This window comes from Falco rusticolus, chromosome 13, assembly GCF_015220075.1.
Source record: "Falco rusticolus isolate bFalRus1 chromosome 13, bFalRus1.pri, whole genome shotgun sequence".
In the NCBI taxonomy this organism is placed as follows: Eukaryota; Metazoa; Chordata; class Aves; order Falconiformes; family Falconidae; genus Falco; species Falco rusticolus.
Window position 1 is genome coordinate 8,886,846 of NC_051199.1, and position 19,419 is coordinate 8,906,264.

General features: G+C 41.0%; 1 protein-coding gene across 5 annotated transcripts in view; it reads left to right on the forward strand.

Annotated features, from left to right (window-relative positions):
- Positions 1 to 19,419, forward strand: part of PXYLP1 (2-phosphoxylose phosphatase 1) — a 57,469-nt gene that overhangs the window by 14,994 nt on the left and 23,056 nt on the right. For all 5 annotated transcript variants that reach the window (XM_037407344.1, XM_037407341.1, XM_037407343.1 and 2 more), the window contains one exon: positions 2,273 to 2,404. In XM_037407344.1, coding sequence (XP_037263241.1) covers positions 2,326 to 2,404 — 79 coding nt within the window. In that variant the 5' untranslated portion in view covers positions 2,273 to 2,325. The remainder of the gene's footprint in view (positions 1 to 2,272; positions 2,405 to 19,419) is intronic.

Below are 19,419 nucleotides of genomic sequence, written 5' to 3' on the forward strand. Positions count from 1 at the left end.
AAAGTATATTTAAAAGAAAAATATTTCCACCTGGTTTATAATTTCTTGAGTGTTGCATTTAAAACTGAATGTTTTAAAGCTTCTGATCTTGCAAATAGGGCTGGAAGCCGATTTAATTTTTTTCTTTAAAGTGTTTTGCTAATATGAGGTGTGTATGATCTGCCTTTTTCCAGTCTTGTAAATTTTCCTTTTCTGTGGCAACTTTTTTTTTAATGCAACAACAGTATTAATGAATGTAGACTGTGCACAAGACCTCTTGTTCCTGAGAGCTTTTTAATAGATTTTACCTTCTCCTCCCTGCTAAGTCTAACTTTGCTTTTTCCTGTGGTTCCCCTTCTGTTCTGCCATCTGTTTAACTGCTTTATTCTCTCCTGGTGTTTTATATACATTAATCCTTATACCTTCTCCCCTGTGCAGCTTTGTTTAATTTCAGTTTAGTTTCAGCATACTTTCACGAAGATGTTCCAGGATGAGCTATGATTTTGTGAAACTGAGACTGTTAAAATAGTTCCTTCTCTCTCTCTCTCTCTTTTTAAAACTTTGTTTTTATGACTGCTTGCACATGCCATTTATGGTGCTGTTGGCATTTTGGAAAAATACTGTAATAGCTCTGGTTTCTTGCTTCCCAGAATCTCTAGTTCTTTCCATTTTTCCACAAATTCCAAAAGTTGTAAAGGTAGTTCTCCAAGTAAAATGAAATGGAACGACCTCAATCCTGCAAAATGTCCATGCATAATACATTTCACTTATGGCAAGTCCCACTGCCTTTATTTCTGGACGATCACCACTTATGCTCTGGGTCCCGTTGCTTCTTAATATACAAGTCACCTGGGGACAACTTGTAGATCCCAGAACTTTTCTTAAGACTAACCCCAATAGGTAAAATAAGCTCAGTGATTCATGAGACATTTTCAAATACCAATGAGAAAATTAATGGCTGGGAAAAAAATCTGAATTTCGAGATTGTGCTTTTACATGGTTTATCAGTGGTCAGAGACAGAGGTTAAAATCTTGCTAAGATATTTTTTGATAAACTAACAAAGAAGAGTTTTGATAAGCAAGTATGTATTTATTACATGTATATGTAAGCCTTTCATTCTCAAAAGCAGGAAAGAAGCCTGAGGGATCTCTTTCTGTAAGCAAATAAGTGCTGGGGCAAAAAGAAACAGTGGTAGGGAAAAAAAGTTATTTTCTGTCAAAATGTTTGAATGTGCTGGCATAAACAGAGCTCAGTTCAAAGGATCTGGGAATCTCAGATTTCTTTCAAGACTTAACTAATTTCCTGCAACGTGCTGTCAGTGCTAGGAAAAGGCATCTTTTGCACCCAAGAGCAGCTGGTTGGTTTAAAAAAAACAAATAGTGTGTAGTGATAAAGAACACACACACACACCCATTATATAGAGCCACTTTCCAATGGAGAAAGGACATCTGTAAAAACAGGGCACTCAGCAAATTCTGTGCACTTCGGGATGTCATTTTGCAAGGAAAAGTGTGTTCTCTACTAACGGTGCTTGCCTCTTGTTTGGGTATTTTCAGGAGAGCGCTGGGTTTTTTTTATCCTTTTTAAACTTTTGTATTGAGTTATTTGAGTTCTGAAGTTTTATTAAATACTCTTGATTTGAAATGTATTATCCTGATTCTTGTCAAAACAGTTGTTTAAAAATAATTACACAGAATTATTCCAGGTGTTAATCCTAAATCAATATACTTTTCCATTTTCTCTGTAGTGGTATTGGTAGTTTTTCTTACTCTTTATTCTCTTGAGTAAGAATTATGAACTTCATGTCAGTAAAAGAGCTCCCAGTTAGAGAAACTATTTTTTAACTTTTATTTAAAAGCATGTGTGTGTGTACCTTTTTAACATGTTATGGGATTATTTTGTTTCTGGGGATGATTTACCGCATTGCTCTTGAGAGCCCTTAAGTAATAATATTCTTGTGATTTGTTTTGCATAGGGGCAAGAGACTTTTGTTAAAGAACTGCTGACAGTGTTGTGACGTAAGCATTAACCCTGTGTTATCAGGATAAAATGTTATGGGAAATGGTGACTTTTTTTTTAAATTTACTTGACAGCTCTATCTTGTGGAAATATAGTTATTCTCGTAACTGGGGTGAAGATAACTTATTGATACTGTTGTTGCCAATTTGAATTGCCTCATGTGCTTTCCTTTAAGAAATAACTTGACACTGTCAGAAGGGTATTTGAATTTTCTTTGCTGTAGCTGATGCTTCCACAGCTGAAATACATATGCCAATGTTTTGTTGTTTGCAGGAACCGTTGATATATGAAGATGAAACCATGAAGAGAAAGCAGAACGAATAATAATGCTTTTCCGAAATCGTTTTCTGTTCTTGCTGGCTTTGGCAGCCTTACTAGCCTTTTTGAGCCTCAGTCTACAATTCTGTAAGTGTCCTTCCCTTTTGTTTTATATATATAGTAGTCTATAGGTGTGTGGACTGTGCGTACATGTTGTTTAAACATTCTTTCTGTATTTAAATATTTGTTGGATTTGTTTTTTGGGTTTTTTTTTCCTCAAAAAGTAGGAAAATGAATGTAAGAACAATAGTTGAGTGTGCCATATAGGGATCTATACAATCTAGACACTTTTCAAATCAGGTTATCTCAGAAAAAAATCTTAATTTTGTAGTGCACTTAAGTAATTGAATGTGATTGAATCCTTCCATGAAAGTAGCCAAAACACACTTGGTATGGGTAAAAGCTGCTGCAATTCCTATTTTACATTGCATCAGACCAGCTGGGATTGAGAAAACTGCTGTGAGGGTTGAGTGTTGGAACTTCTTATTTATACCCTCACATTAGGAAACTGTGAACAGTTGAATTGGCTCATCACAAGTGGCCGGTTTGTTTAAGAAAAGATAAATTATTTTGTGCTTCAGATCAAGTAATTGTAGGTCAGTCCAGAGGGCCCTCACTTGGTGATGACTAAGCAGGAAGGTGGTGCTGAATGCAAGGAGCATTGTGCCACATGACTGCTTATCACCTAGCTCAGGAATAGTAATGTTTGCTAGGTAAAGAGATGTTTTGTGTAAATCTAATACATACTAATACACACTGATGGAATTAATTGCTCTTAGAAGGCAAGGAAAAATGCATATCCATATTATAGGATAACATTCTGTGTTGTTCTTGTCTTGCATCATGTTTTAATGTAAGAGTGTGGTCCCTCTCGTCTATTTTTGCATAGTGTTAAAAAAATCCCCAAGCCAGAGGATTTAGAATATGTCTTTTGCATATGGTGGACAACAACAACAACAAAAAAAGAGGGGAGTGAAGCGGAAAGAAACTTTGTGGTTTTATGTTATTGTTTTGTGTGTGTTTGAACTCATCGTGTAATACTGGGACCTGTGGCTCTGAACTGCTTTCCCAGCCTGCTGTGGGTACATGCCAGTGGGTCTGATTGCAGCTGGTTTTGCCCTTTAGGCAAAGAACCCATTAGGCTCTTTGTGGCTCTGCCCTTGATGTTATAGGGTTGGTTGTGGATTGTCTATAGGGTGAAGGTTGTAGAGGAACTTCAGCTGAAATACGAAACTGAGTTGTTAAAAAAAATGAGCTTTATTTGGAGATGAGGAGGTAGGCATATAGGAGTAAGTCGCATTTCATCAAAAGAGGAAGTATTTTCCACTTAATTAAGAGATAACATTTGTGCAAGAGGAATTCCAGGAGATAAAGATATTTGAGGGGTGCTTTAAAAAGCACTTAAGCTACAGCAAGCAGCCACCGTGATGCTTAGTGCCAATACCAAAATGCATATAGATGTTTTTACATAATGTGAACTGCAATACAGTGTAGCACAAACCAAGTAGTTCAAGACATACAGGTAGCCCGATATTTTAATTTCTACCAGCCTCAGCTTGTAGAGCAATTAGTTCAAAACTTGGAAGACCATCTCCAAGACAGAGACAAAACTCTCTTCTGTCATCGTATAAAACAATTATGGAAACCAGCTGGAGTCTGGAGAATTTAAAAACTGAAGTCTTAAAGCCAAAACCAATTTTTACTCTTCAACTGCAAAACAATCCACCACCTGCGAAATTACATTAGCATCTACAAGTGCTTGATGAGCTGCTTTCAAATTAAACTAGCTGTAAATTTTTAGTCTTCTCCAAATTATAGTTCCTGACTAGTTTAACATTAAATAAGAAAACATTTGATTCTGAACTTGAGCTTTTAATGCAATGGGCATGCAAATATTTAAGGGAATACTTGCAATGTGATGTTAATGGAAGCGTAGTTTTAGTACTGTCTTAGAGCAGAGTGTTTAGTCAATGTCCATGATAATATAAATACATAAAAAAGCTGTTTTGGTAAAAGTGGGCCAAGGACTAGCACATGGTGACCCACAAGCTGACTCAATAAGGCATTAACCCCCGCCTTCTGAAATTTCAGAATATCTTTCAGAAAACATCTGTCAGCCCCTCTGATATTGCATGATACAGAGCACTTTACTGCAATAGAGCATTGAAGGACAGAAAATTTGAGTGTCCAGCTCCATGGGACATAGACATTACGTACTTAGCAGATCTGTATTTACAATTTGTTTCCTATTGCCATGTTGAAGGTCCTTCCTTGCAGTGAATCTGTTCCTCTTAACACGTGACAGTTCAGAGGCATGCATCCCTTGCAATTTGATTTTCACTGTTGCACTGTAGTCTTGTTTTATGTATAAAGCTTTTTCCTGAGAGCAGGATGCTGCTTTTCTTTTTCTTCAGACTGTAAAATTTGGTTTCCGAATTTTGATCCCTTCTGATATGCCTGGAGAAAAAAGCTTGGTTATGCTGCTTTACAATAATGAAATACTGTCCTGAGTTTTGGGCCCCTCACTACAAGAAAGATGCTGAGGTGCTGGAGTGTGTCTGGAGATGGACAATGGAGCTGGTGGAGGGTCTGGAGAACAAGTGTCATGAGGAACATCTGAGGGAACTGGGGCTGCTTATCCTGGAGAAAAGGATGCTCGGGGGGGACCTTATTGCTCTCTGCAGCTCCCTGACAGGAGACTGTAGGCATGGGGGGCTCAGTCTCTTCTCCCAAGTAACAAGTGATGGGACAAGAGGAAACTGCCTTAGGTTGCAGCGGGGGAGGTTTTAGATTGGATATTGGGAAAAATTTCTTCACCAAGAGCATTGTTGAGCTTTGGTTGGGGTTGGAGCAGGCTGCCCAGGGAAGCGGTGGAGTCACCATGCCTGGAGGTGTTTAAAAGACGTGTAGACACGGTGCTTAGGGACAGGGTTTAGTGGTGGGCTTGGCAGTGCTGGGGTAACGGTTGGACTTGATGGTCTTCAAGGTCTTTTCCAACTTAAATGATTCTATGATTCTATAATTTCTATCAGGTCATGGAATGATAATGAGAGTTTATACATTTAGACTTCGGCAAAATGCCCAAGCCACTGATGTTTGGTTTTGGTTTGGTTTTGTTTTCTGTTTTGTTTTGTTGGAAGGGGGTTACCTCCTGAAGCATTTGGAATAAAGTGGGTGTTTTACGCTGTTGTGAGATTGTGATTCCCAGTTAGCAAGCAGTGCACAGCTTTGTGGAGGAGGGCTAGTAATTCTAAACTGCTTTTCTGAGCAGTGAATGTTGAAAATGTCTCTTCCTTTCTGTGCTAAATTTGTTTAGAAAAGTGAAGCTGTAACATTAAATGCATAATTATCCGTATGTATAATGGTACGTATCTTCCTTTTTTTAACGCCTGTTTGAGGGCAGAGCATCACTCCTGTAAATGCCTGATATTTAATCCCTGCTAGTCCACAAATGGAACTGTGGTGATTTGAAGCCAGACGTGTGAGCTGTAGCTGACTCTGAGGCAAAGGGAGTAGTCAAGGCCAAGTTCAGCTGGTTTTCCATAGGCTCTGACTCAGTATTGCAAACAGCCCACACTGGGGTGGCTGACCAGATCAGTCTGTCCCACGCTTGAGCTGTGAGGGTTCAGGAATTGCTTGCAGCAGTTTGCTGCTTAGTCAGGCAGAAATCGATGCTGGTTTACTTTAACAGACTATGCTGTGAAGAGTCTGGAACTGCTTTATGAGCAGTGATTGCTGCAGCCACGGCGAAGTGGAGGTGGTGGGTGTCGTGTCAGCAGTCCTAATGTAAGTCTGTCCTTCCATTAAGACAAACTCCCAAGGCAGCTGTTTCAGAGCTAGCAGTTGTCACATCGTGGGTTTAGACATAAGGAGAGAAATGCTGGGGGAAACCACCACTGTTGGACTTCAGAGTCTTTAGTGTTGGTAGGCTGGGGATGGACCCAGGATCGACAGAAAACTGTCCTGTTTTGATGTTTGTTCTTGGTCCCTTTCTCTTCTGTTGTGGTTCATGAGTTCCAGTCTGCTTTCCTGTGTTGTTTTCTGCCCCAAGGCTGGTGCTTTACATGGATACTAGCACTCTTTAACTTACAGGGTAAATCATTGAGAAAGTTTCCCCCCCAGTCTCTCTTTGACAGCAAATAACAGCTCCGAATGCTAAAAATATTCTGTCCCACCAGCAGTTGCAGTGGACGGACGTGGACCAGTTGGCAAGGATCGCTTAAACCAGAGCAGAAGCTACCCTCTGCCTTGCATCTGCAGTGCCACGGTACCAGAGGTACAGGAGGCAGCTCTGTGGAGCAGTCGGTTCACGTTTTGTCAAACATTGTGTGCTGGACTGGCTTTCTGGATCAAATGCCAGCTGAATCTTCCTCATTTCCTTATCCTGAGAAGAGGGAGACATAAGCAGACTGCACTTTGCCAAACAGTTGGAGAAAGGACTTTTTTTTTTTTTTTTTTTTAAACTGTAATAGTCATTCTTCAAAGATGATGCAGTTGCTGTGGATCCCATATGATACTTTCCTTCCTGCTGCTTTCCTTCCTACCTCCTGTCACATAGGTTTTGGGCAATGGGGGACTCGACCAGTTCTGCTCTTTGTGCCCTTGCACAGGAGCAAGGGGCACGGGGTCTGAGCGTGGTCTTTTCGTACGCTGCTTCCCACTGCCAGGCTTGTCCGCCTGAGGTCCTAGCTGGCTCCCTGGGTATTTCACTTGGAGCAGTAGGGTAAGGGAACATTCTTCAGGAAGTCCTACTGTTTTCAAGCTGTGGGCATTTATTTACATAAATAATGCCTCACATTTTATTTCTGAACATATCTGGTGGATGGCAGGAGAATGAGACTTGAAACAAGTTTGAAAACTTTTTGGAATATCTCAAAATGTATTCATAGTTTTGCCAGGGTTCTTTACCTTTTCTAGTAGGCACATAGAACACTTTTTATAAAAAGTTTAAGCTGGATGAAAACATACAAGTCTTAAAGGTTTTAAGCATCCTTTATATAATTGTGTGGCCTGGACTTTGAAGCAAAAAACTGGGAGCTGGGTGTGTTCTCGAATTCAGTTTGGCTATTAATTAATTGTACAGTGTGAAACATGGACTGGATCAGCAACAGAGGGAAGCTTTCTTTGAGTGGCAAATGCCCCGGAATTTCATAAGTTTTAATTTTCAAATAGTATAGAAAAATGACAGTGTAAAAAGCTGAAACTCCTAAACTTTTCCACTGCTTGCTGAAAGCATGCTGTGATGTCTCCATTGGATAATTTATAGCGGTGAGAGTTTTTGTTTGGGAAACCCATTGGGTAGGGCGACTGGTTGACTTCCAAACCAAATATGACTGGCAGCTTAAAGTTTTATTGGGGCTAGTCATTGTTTCCCTCTTGTTTTATGTTTGAGGTCAGATGGAAAGGAGTGGTGATGTATTTTCCTTATAGTATTTATCACTCCATACATGTTTTTATTTTTCCCCTCTTTGTTTATGTAAATGGTCATGGTTCTAAAACAATTTAAAACTTCAGTACTAGAGACAAAAGGGAGAACTGGTTTTAATAGACTTTTCAGTTAAACTGTTCTAAAATGGAAGTACATTGTTCTTCTTTTAAAGGACTTCAGAGTTTTGCTTTGTCAAAAAAATAATAATATGCAGAATGGAAAAATAACCTGTGCTAGATTGTGGGCTGTGTTTTTGTCTCTGTCGGTATTATCTGTAATGCTGTTGACAAACTGGGCAGTTTGCTTCTGTGCAGAGTGAATGCATGTTGAGGTACTTTTTTCTTTTTTGCCAGAGGAAAGGGTTGCAGTGGTTGAGGTCTTTCTTCTTCCTGTGTGCTGTATAAAATGCCCAGAGTAAGTGCGGTGGTTGGGAGAGCTGCTGTAGTACAGATGGCGGATGGCAGTGCAGCTGGATTCAAGTGTGGTGTAAGGGATGTGTCAGATTCCAGCTGTGGCCCTGCAGCCTCACACTGAGGGAAAAAGGCATAATTCAGGACCCGGTCAATGTTAATTACATTGGTTAGCCCATAGGTCAGCTCAGGAGCAGGAGGTTGCAAGTATGCCTGAAGAGCTGCTTTCTTTTTTCCTTGGAAGACTGGTGTAGTGCATGAGAACTCAATCCTTGGGCAAGCACAGACCTTCCAAGCTATTAGAACAGCTGTGACTGACAGTGTGGAAGCCTGAAGGTGGGTCCTTTTAGGATGTTTCAACTATTTATCTTTGAATTACCTTGAATAAACCAAACTGAAAGGAAATGTAAAAGCTAGCTGTTAAGGTGACATATGTAATCACTGTAAAGTTTACTTGGCAGTGACTGTGGATTTCAATTTTTTAATTGAATGCATTTTGGTTTCTGCCACTACTTTTAGGATGTCATCTGCAGCCCTGGCAGGGTGCTGGTTCCTGTGTGAAGTGTGGGGAGTTTTTTTTCTTTTAAATACTTTCTCTGCCTTGATGGCTCGGGCTTGGGTGTTTGGTGTTTTAGCATGTCTGGAGATGACATTTTACTTTTCGAGTAATAATTTCCCTCTGCTATCTGTCATCTGGTTTTGAACTGGAGGTTTTGGGTTTACAGATGAGTCATAGGAAACAGAAATCAGGATTCTCCACAAGGCATAGCAGTAGAGTTTTATTTTATCGACTTGAGTGCTGCGGGCTGCTTGTATTTTATGAGGACTCTGTGGGCACCGTATGCAGCCCCCCCGGGTGTTGCCTTTAGGAGGGAATTGCTGTGTTGCTGCACAGGTCCTTTTGGAAGCCTGTTTATTTTTAAATGCCAGCCCCCCTGGTGTGGTTGCTGCTGTTTGCACCCCTGCTTGGTGGCCCAGCACAGCTGTACAAGAGCAACGCTGAGGCGTTTGGGGCTTAGCTCCATATCCTCCCCGCTGTTCGCTTGAGCTCCTGCTGCAGGAGAAGCTGCGGGACAGTGGGTGCTGGGGGGGTCTGGGGGTCTGGATCTGGGGTCCTGGGGAGCGTGAGCCCGTGCCGAACGCTCAGCCGGGGCTTGCAGGTGGGAACAGAGGTGGAAGCCGAGGGGGTGTTGCATCCCTGTTCAGCCTTGCCATTTGCAAAGCAGGATGGGCTTCCTCAACTTGGGATGCTGTGGCTGTGGCACTGCAGAGCTGCCACCAGCTCCTGATCTTCACCCCGACCCAGAACGGGGGTGCGAGCTGCACCCACAGCCCCTTGCCCAGAGACTGCCTGTGGGGCACTGGGAGGAGCTGGGATATGCAAAGTCTGTGGAAAAAGAGTAGGTGAGCAGGGTTTTTCCAGAACTTAATTTCTGAAGGAGAAGTGGGGAGAAACCCCCAGGGCATTAAATAAAAAGGGAATTTAAGCTTCTGGCTGTTTCTGGACAGAATACATATCATCTCTCTCAGGTGAATTCCGCACCATCTCTTACAGTTCTTTACCAACAAACAGTAACTCCTCATGGTTTGGATTTTAAGAATATAGTTTCTTCAGTAAAAGAAAAAAAATATTAAACTGTTGCATTTTGCTGATTTATACAACTAACTGTATTTGAAAAGCCACAACTGTAGAATTTTTGGTGCAGAGAACTTGTTTTTGTCATGTGTTACCAGCATAGGAGATTAAAAGCAGACCAGATATCTCCCTTCCTGAATTTTGCCTTCAAGCTCACAAGCATGGCAGATTTTCCACTAGTGAGAAGTCTCTCTGGGTTTTTGAAAGTACTAATTTAATCTGAATTTAAGATTAAAGGGAAAAACAACCCACAAATAATACATCCAAGGCTGTGTACATTTGAGTAGTGAATGAAGAAAAGTAATGGTAAATATACAGATTTTTGTTAAAGACGCTTGCTCTGTTGTAACTGGAGATTTAAATATTTTTTTTATTATTCTTGAAAGTGGTAGTGCAATGTACCAGTCCAGAAATTAAGCCTTGAAGTGGGACACGTGAAGAATACTTGAGAACTATATTATGGGACATTCTTATTTTCTCCCACAAAAATAGAGCAATCTTTTTAAAATATTTGCTTTAAATGTAGGTCAGGTTAAGTTGCTTCGGACAGGATTTGACCAGTAGAAGTTACTTGGCAGGCTACTGAACTTCATAAATCGCCTTTAAATATGCAATTCTGCTTCATCCATAATGGTTAGGTGAACTGCATTTAAGCAGAGATTAATATGAGCTGTTAAAACACATGGTTGAAGGCTACTGTAAAAAAAGCCCAATACTTCAGAAAAACTAACAGCGAGTTATTAGTTAGGTGTCTGCAAATCCTTACCACAGTATTGAGTTAAATCCTAGAGGGAATGAAGCAAGACTGGGACGTAATAAGCATTTTAACATAATTTCTCTCAAAATCCATCACACATCTTGGTCCTCAAACCTGCAAGGAAGTTTGAAAGTGTTGAAGTTTGTGCTCCAGTCCTTTAATAATTACAGTGATACATGCTGCAATTATTTTAAACATATGAAAAGTCATCAACTTGTTATAGGGGCAGTCTTGTAGGTACGTACCTGTCCTTAATTGTTTGAGTTTTGAATGGATAGTAAACAACCAAGGAAAATGCATAGTCCTAGTAGGAGAAAATGTTATGCTTACAGTTATTAATATTTCTCTCAGTCTTTACAGAGACCAATGCATTGATTTTAATTCCCGCTCTGTATATTTAACCTGGGAGTGAGCTCAGTTTTGTTGCTAATGGTTAAGATACCTTTGGCATACCTGTGCTGTAGTTAAATCCTTCCTGTTCGTGCTTCCAGCCACACTGGACTCTTGCACTGATTGCAGATATCGATACAAATAGGATCCACCGAAAGATGACTTGTATGTTATATGTAGTTGTATGTTATTTAAGTGAATTTGACCTACCTTTCTTTCAAGGAGGTGGGTAATACCTCTGTCATTCTATTTATTATGGAGCTGTCTTGAGATACTTGGGTTTATCACCAGAATGGGGTTGTAAAAGTAAATGAGGGTGAAATATGACATGAGGAAGGATATAAATTGTGTTCATTGTGACTGTGAGAGAGACCTGTTGGTTTCTTCTGTGAAGGTGTGTGTCAGGCCTTTGCTTCTCCTAAAGCTCCTCTTCAGGCCATGGCCCTCTTGTGTCTTGTTCTTGTGGAGGCCCAAAAGGTGGAATTATCTCTAGACCAGGTGGTTCCTCGAGGAGTGGGTTATTCCTTAGTGACCTGCACTGCTCAGGTTCTTGCAAATCAATGTTGTGCTGGTGTAACTGCCAGGAGCTCCAGTGCCGTTGAACCCTTGCAGCCACGTGCGCGGCCAGTTTCCTTGCATGAAGGTCTGTGGGCATGTGATAGACTTTTGGGGGAGCTGATAGAAGATGATGGCACCGTGTTTTCTTCTGGTGACTCACAGGGGGTTTTTTATAGTTTTTTTCCTACCTCTTCAGATACTGCGTTCATCTGACAGTCCTGTGAGTTTATGTTGTGTTATTCTATTACGAATTCAATAGGGATTTTTTTTGGAACCGTTGCTTGGGACTGTCTGGCATTGCACTTGCAGAGAATTTGAGATATACTGCATAGAGTAAGTAGCCCAGATTTTCTGTAGAGCTTTAAAAGAGTGCTGGGGTTTTTGTTTTTTTTTTTGATAGGGAGTATGCCTCTTGATCCTGTTCCACTTTTTCTCCCTCCTTTTTGTCCTTCTGTGAGCCAGTAGTTGCTTGCCTCTTTATGTCAATTGAGTATCTTGTACTTCAGCGTGTATCAGTTTGGTGATGGCCAATTTCAGTTTGTCATTAAGGACAGTGAAGAAATTTGGACTTTTATTTATTTTTTTCTTTTAAGAGTTGCTTAGTCATACCCAAGCTTTAGTCTGTCTACTATCATTCTAAGCTGTAGATGGTTTTAACCAACATGTGTGACTTTCAAACCATTTATAATTGACTGAACAATGCCTTGAGCAACCTGATTTGAGTTAGACCTGCTTTGAGGCTGGGCTGGAGCAGATGACCTGCAGAGGTCCCTTCCAAGCCTAAATGATTAGTTTATTGTGTGGCAGAAGATCAGGTGTCTTCTTTTTATTATTATTATTAGCAAATTCTTTTTTTGTTTTTTGGTATTTCAGGAGTGTTACTCTTATCAGCTCAACAGGACCTCGTTAATCCAGTTCTCTGCTGTTCCTTTTTCATAGCTCTGTCATGCTGAGTCAGGCTGCCTTACAGGTAGCTGCAGATGTGTTTTGGATTGGCGTGCCTGTCTTTTAAAGCTCAAAAAACTTATTCTTAGGATTTTTCCACAGGTTAGTTGTATACAGACCCGAACCCTATTTTAACACTTCTAACATTGCTTTTTAAACCCTGAAATTCACCTTATTTTGTTTGTTGAAATGGTAAAGAGGGTTAGTTTTGTTTCTAACATGCAGCTGTTACGTTCTTCAGAAATGTTGAATTTGGTTTGGTGATCGAGGGTTAGTTGCAGCAGGTGGAGTCTGCACAACGTAAGCCCTCGGTTCTCCCAGGAATACAGCCCCCCTGCATGGGGTTCACAGTCTAGCTCATGCTTGGGATTTTTGGGGTGACAAGTTGCAGCACTGTGGTGGCAGCTGTGTGGATCCAGCCCTCGCAGCTGCCAGGGAGACGTGCTCTGGGGAGCTTTGGGCTCTGCTGGCCTGTAGGCGAGGGCAGGGATTGCCTGGGTCTGACTTTGTGGCTCCCTTTGGTTCTCCCTGCCAAGCTGTCCTGGTCCAGCTGGCTGGGCAGTGGGAAGTGCTTCTCATCCCTGAAGGTTTTTTCTTTTCCATGTGCAATTTCTCAGCTGCTCCTTTCCTTGCTGTGGGCTGCCTTCCTTTGGTTTTTTCATGTTTTGTTACAGAGATGATGGCATCGAAACAAAACCTGGGTGTCTTAAACTAAGAAGAAGGTACAGCCAGCCTTGTCACCCTGCTTTGTTTTAGTACAAGCCCTTTGTTAATCCTTTGCTGACTACTCTGATGTCAGACCTGTTTTCTGAGAATTCACAATCAATTCATGCTGTATGAGCTTTATCCCTCTTTTACTTTTATCAGGGCTTTTAGGACAATGCTATCTGTTAATTGCAGATGGATTCCTCCTATGTTAATTGTTGCCCTTTGTTTGAGATCTGTGTTCTGCATCTGCATCAGAGGAGTGTTCTGACCCAAATCTGCCTCCTCTCCTGCTTCAGGCTGCAGACACAGTCTCAACTGGAGAGTGCCAGGAAAACCATCTTAACGTCAGTGGGTACAATGCAGTCCTGTTCCCCCTGTTTATAGGCCATGTGCAGTCTTCAGAAAAGCAGGGATGACTACTTAAACTTTAGATTTGATGATAGGGTTGTTCTTTTGCACGGTGCTTTGTGCCTGCCTTAATCACCACTGTGCTGCTGCAAATTTGGGTGGAAGACCACAGGTTTTATGGATGTGCTAGTTCTCCTGTATGTATTTGTTTCTGAAATACCTAATATTCTTTGAATAGTTATTGTTCGTGTTTCTTCCTAGTCCTCTTAATTTTCCTCTTACAATTTATCTTCTGGGCAGTTTTTTTTCTTTTATCTGTGCTTTTACTGTGCTTTTATGGCTGAAACGATACAGTGACTTGCTCAATCCAAAGTGTCTTGTCACTTCACTGTAAAGATTTTTGAAAAAAAATATTACGTGTTCTTGGGCTTGTGTATTTTCTGTGATCAATAAGGTTTCTTATGCTGTACTGATTTCGAAGATTTTAAAGCCTGCAAGCAGTTTTTTATCGCTTTTTTAAAAAAAAGGTTGATCTTTGTTCCAGAAGTTACTTCCCTTTTAGATTTTCAAAGCTCACTCACTGAGGCAAAAGCAGTGCTTGCACATACTAAATGGTATTGTGGTTTATCTGTTAATGAGGTAGGGTCTAAGTACTTTTTATTTAAGAGACTGAGGCTTTTGTGGACTTACTGCAGTGAAATATGAAGTCTTCGGAAGCCCTTTATGATTTTTGTGAGATGGTTGGATTAAAAGAGCTGGAATCCCAAGGTATGTGGTGTAATTTTGGGTTTACTAACTGCATATAAATACTGAAATCAAGAAATAAGACTCGCCTTCTTCCTCGAAGATGGTTTAAGGCAAGTGTCCTAAAGATACAAATAATTCTCTGATCTAGAGAACACTGTTCTGCATTTCTGAGATTAATGACTACGTCTGTCATTACAGGCTTCCCCAGCACAAAAATCTGTCAGGCTGTACTGTATTAAATAAGTTGTTGTGGGGTTTGCTGCTAGCAAATCCGTGGCAGCTTTCTGTGCCCTGGTGTTGACAAGGACAGACAAGCGAGCTGGCTTGGCTTGGGTAAGCAGTGGCATATGGTGTTGAGATCACTTCCCCGAGCAGGTCAGTTTGTGGACAGAAAACAGTTGGGATTAGATGTGAAACAGAAAGGTGCTAATTCAATGCAGTAGTTAAAATATTGATTTGAATTTGTAAGGCTTTTTATCTTGGAAGGACACTGATGTAGAGAAGTGCCAGATGTCTGTGGATTGTATTTGGCTGATGACATTAACATATTAAAGAGTTTGTGTCCTGCGCCTTTGCAGAGGCTACTGGTGAACTGTGGACATGGTGGGTTTTCCTGCCTTTTGGGTGGCAGCCCTTTGAGAGGAAGAGGGATTACTCTGTCAGGCCCAGGTGTGCAGACACAGATACTGCTGAGAGGTGCAGAAAGCGGCTTTGTTGGTGTTGAGAGGTGACAGAAAGATGATGTTACTAGTGAGCAGATGTACAGAATTTGTTGCAGCCCGAAAAGCTGCTGACTTGGTGTCATGACACCAGCGGAGCAACACTACTTGTAAAGGTCTAGTGGGCAGAGTGCGAAGGTGTGTGTTTAAGTTGTTTTGTTTCTTTAGTTTTACTTGTTTATTTTGTGATTTCTGTTTCAATAGCCTGATGTTCTGGTACACACCCTAATAAAAGTTGACTTGAATCTAAAAAGCCATTCAGAGTATTTTGGGATGCTCTCTAAGGAGAGGCCTAAGGCGAAGAGGCAATGACATGCCCTTGAAGCTCTAGATGACTATATGCTCCTATCGTCCAGTCTTTTAAAGGGGGGGACACACCCGTTTTATCTAGGATGATAGAAAACAGTTGTGCACACTTGCTCTTTATATCCACTTGAGGAGCAAGAGCTTAGGAGCAGGAGTTAGTGAATTTGTTAAAGAATACGTGCAGGGGAGCACGAATGTTTCAGCAGCAGAGAGCCCGTGTCAAAGACTTGGTAGTGTTAGCGACAGCTTGCTAGATAACAGAACAGGAGTGACTGTTGAACTATCTTGAACTCTACTATATGGAACATATTTTTGTATCATTCTCAGCTGCTGTAGATGAAAACATCACTGAAGCCAGAGGATTTGCAGTCCACGTTCCTGAGAAAATACTTTTTGCCGTGTTTTCTTCTGCTGTGCTGAACACTCGGTGTAGCCAGCCTCTATGTTTGTGTTTGGTTCACATGTGAAATCTGCCAAGCGCCTTTCTTTCAGTCATGATGTGATCACTGCTGCACAGCTTCCCACTCTAGTATTTATCACATCCAAAAAATATACAGGATAAAAAGAAACTAACAAAGGTCACCACCCACAGGCAAACTGTGGCAGTGGCATTCAGTATATTGTGTCCTGCAGCTACCTTTTTATGTTGACCTTCATTTTGAGACAGTACTATGGAAATAGGAAGAGTTGCCAACAGTTCCTGAACGCAGCTGATAAAAGCTGTTTTGAAAATCTGTTCCAGGACAATTCAGCTGGATTAGTTCATTTACCAGTTGCTGAGTTCTGTAGGACTGAGCCTTAAAAAAAAAAAAAAAAAAAAAAAAAAGCCTGAGAAGCAGGACGGAGCCTTAAAATCTTATTGTAGTGCTCATGAATCTTGTTAGATAAGTAACAATGGCTGGATCTACTGTTATTTTTTAAAAGCATGCTTTCAGGCCATAAAAAAACTCCTACTTAGTCTTTGTATACTTAAGCCTTGTTTGGTGGCCCTCAGGACACTGATTTGAGACAGTCAAAGCCATCTCGCAGCCAGATGAGATGTGGCAGCTATTGCAGGTACGTCTATAGGAATGGCTTCATTTATAGCATTGCGGTGCAGTTGATGTAACACATCTCATTTGTGAATCCTGATGAGCCCGTGGGAGGCAAGGGATCAACATAACTGCTTCACCATAAGCAGTGGTGGGGATTTTGTTTTTTTTTATGTATCTTGTAAATAAGCTGGAGCACAAGTGATACCTGACTTAGTGTGTTCATAGAGCAGGAGATTTGTCTGCTTGTTTGGATGCTCAGTAGGAACCTCCCCCATCCCTGTCAAATCGACTGGAGAGCCAGGCAGTAAGGTAATTAGTACGAAGCTGGCAACGGAAAGCTTTATTATGGCGCTTTTTTTTTTTTTTTTTTAAAGAAAGGAGTGCATTTAATTGATGGAAATATCCATCTTTTCCATGTTAAACAATGTAGTGTTTCAGTGTAGTAGGAAAACAGAATAAAATACAGAGAGTAATTTTTCACTTTGGGAAGTGGAAAATAACTGTCTTCTCCAGAACTTGAAAAGGCTCGAATTTGCAGTCAGCATTGCTGTGTTACTGCTGTCAGGCTGAAAATCCTGGAAGCTATTTAAGCAGTGCCATATGCCCTTCTGAATTGTCAATTGAAAAACAATTGGGGAAGGGGGGGGGAAAATCCCTAATACTATAAAGCTCTTTTCAGAGCCACATCTGGACTCAATAAATGCAAGCGCCCATTGTATAATTTAACGTGTCTGATTAAATTTGGTCTCAAATACATAACACGACAAGGCCTGCCACGTTGTGCTTTGGTGCAAGAAAGATTTTCTTAACATATTTGTTTTCCTTGTGTAAGTCAGATTGGGACCCTGTAAAAAAAATAAATCACAAAGCACGCAGCTAATACAGCTGGAAATAAGAAACTTTTCTGTGGAACCCTGGCGCGAGCCGTTTAAAGCTGGTAGGGCTACCATGCATGGTGGTCGTGTGTAGTTGTTCTATTTCTTTTTGAACTGGAACACACAGCCAAGGTGATCTGGCCTTTGTGCCTGAGCCTGGTCCGCTGTGGGAGGCTGCCCGGGGCAATCAACCCAAGGTGAGGAAAAGCTTTACAGAAGTTCCCAACTTGTGATCCACAAAATAGGCAAATAGGCCTTGACCCACTCCTGGAAAGGGGTCGGGGATTTGGCTATTTCTGTCCAAGGCTGTGAGAAACAGCTAAGAAAAGCAGCCAGTTCATCGTAGATCTCAGTTGTCCGTAAGGGGATTTGCATCTCCAGTGAGAAACTTTAGGGATCTGAAAACCCAGAAGGCTGAAAACTCTGCTAACGTTAGACCAAATAATAAGCTTGTGGTTGCATTTCATGCAGTAAAATTATGTCAATGTTGATTGGTGAAGTTAGGATGCACTTACAAGTTGCAGCTGCAATCGTTCTGATTGTTCTGGGGGGAACGAAGGGGCTGTGTTGTGAAAGCTCATACTGGGGAGTGCATGGATAGAGTTCCATTCTGGTCAACTAAAATTTAGCTTATCTTGTATTTGAGGTTGTGCATGGCAGGAGACCATTGTGAAGTCTCTCTTCCTGCCCCCCCCCCCGCCCCCCCCCCAGGCTAGTATAAGTTAGTTTTTCTTAAAAACACACACATTAAAAATCCAAACACTTTACTCCTCATTCCCCTGCAATCAGATCTGACTTGCAGTAGATCAGCTGAGGTGCATCTGCAGCCTCCTAGCCTTCCGGAGTTTCCATTTTCTGCCAGTAAACCTGTGACATACAGGGTGGTTCTAAAAACTTATTTTTCCTACCTTTTAAACTGAGAAACAGGATTTTTATTTACTTTAATTAAAAGTGGCTCAGACTGCTAAGGGGAACATTGCCCTGTAGTACAGAAAAGTTACTGAAAAAAAAAAAAAAAAAAGAAAAAAAGAAATCTTAAGGAACTAGAAAAAAAATTAATGGAAAATAGAAAACTTTAGGTAGCTTTTCTTTAGTCTTTTTTTTTTGTTTATTCCGGTAGAAAGAACAGGTGATTTTCCTCGGGTTACAAATGAAAACGTAGCAGGCAAGCCAAAAAGAGCATTTGTTTTATTTTCAGTGAGCTGAATAATAGCAAGTTGCTATAGCTGCAGGTCTTGTTGCAATTTTTCCTCAATGATATTTTTGACAGTCTTTAATAGATAGCTGAAGTGCCTTTACTTTGAAGGCAACAGCAATTAACAGCAAATGTGGCTTGGGCTGGTGTTTTCTAGTGGTCAGCTTGATGATGGTAACTTAATTTGAGTAACATTGGCACAGTAAGGATGCGCTTGCTCCGGTGGGCAGCGTGGAGCTGTGCAAGCTGCTGTCTAGGTTTTCCCATTCCCAGGGTGCGTAGGGTGAAAAAACAGTACCTGTTTCTGCTAAACCTTAATTCAAATTTCCCATTGAGTATCTTTCCAGTGTAAAGCGAGTGGTTCCTCATGTCACCAGCCCTGCTCCCATCCCCCTGTGTTTGGCGATGAAGAGTGAGTTCTGCAGGTGGAGGGAAGGTAGTGAAGGAACTGAATCTTCAGGCTTTGTGATGTCTGGGTCTGCAAGAGGAAAAGAAAAGAGTAATTACCATTACCAAGCAGTAATTTGGGAAGGAAATGGGACTGCAACTTCTCTGTTGTCACTTTGAAACAGAAGATGTAGTTTAAAGAACATGAGGAAATACAAGCTTGGCATCAAGGAACAAACATTAAAGCAGCACTTTTCTAATATTGACCCACATAATCACCCTACAAGGATCAGTGCGTCAAAATGGAACTTTCCTCCAACTTTGTGAATTTAGCCAGTTTCTCTTGGCAGGTTAATGGTTACATGTAAGAATTCAAAATACAATGTTCTGTTCCAGAAGTCTGTTGCAGCATGCCTCGTCTTCACAAGTAATTGATATTATTGCTGTTGGAAGAGAGATGTCTCTGTTTACCTGATAGGATCAAAAGAATTATTCTAGTGGGCTTTATCTTCTGGTGTCAGAATATGCTGTAAAGAAGCATACTGCCAAAATCTGCAGTTCTGGAGTGTGAAATGCACGTATTCAAGGCTGCCATAGCAAGCATTTTTCAGGGCTTTTGATTAGAAGCCTGGCTTGAAAAGAATGTTTTTTTCAGCAGT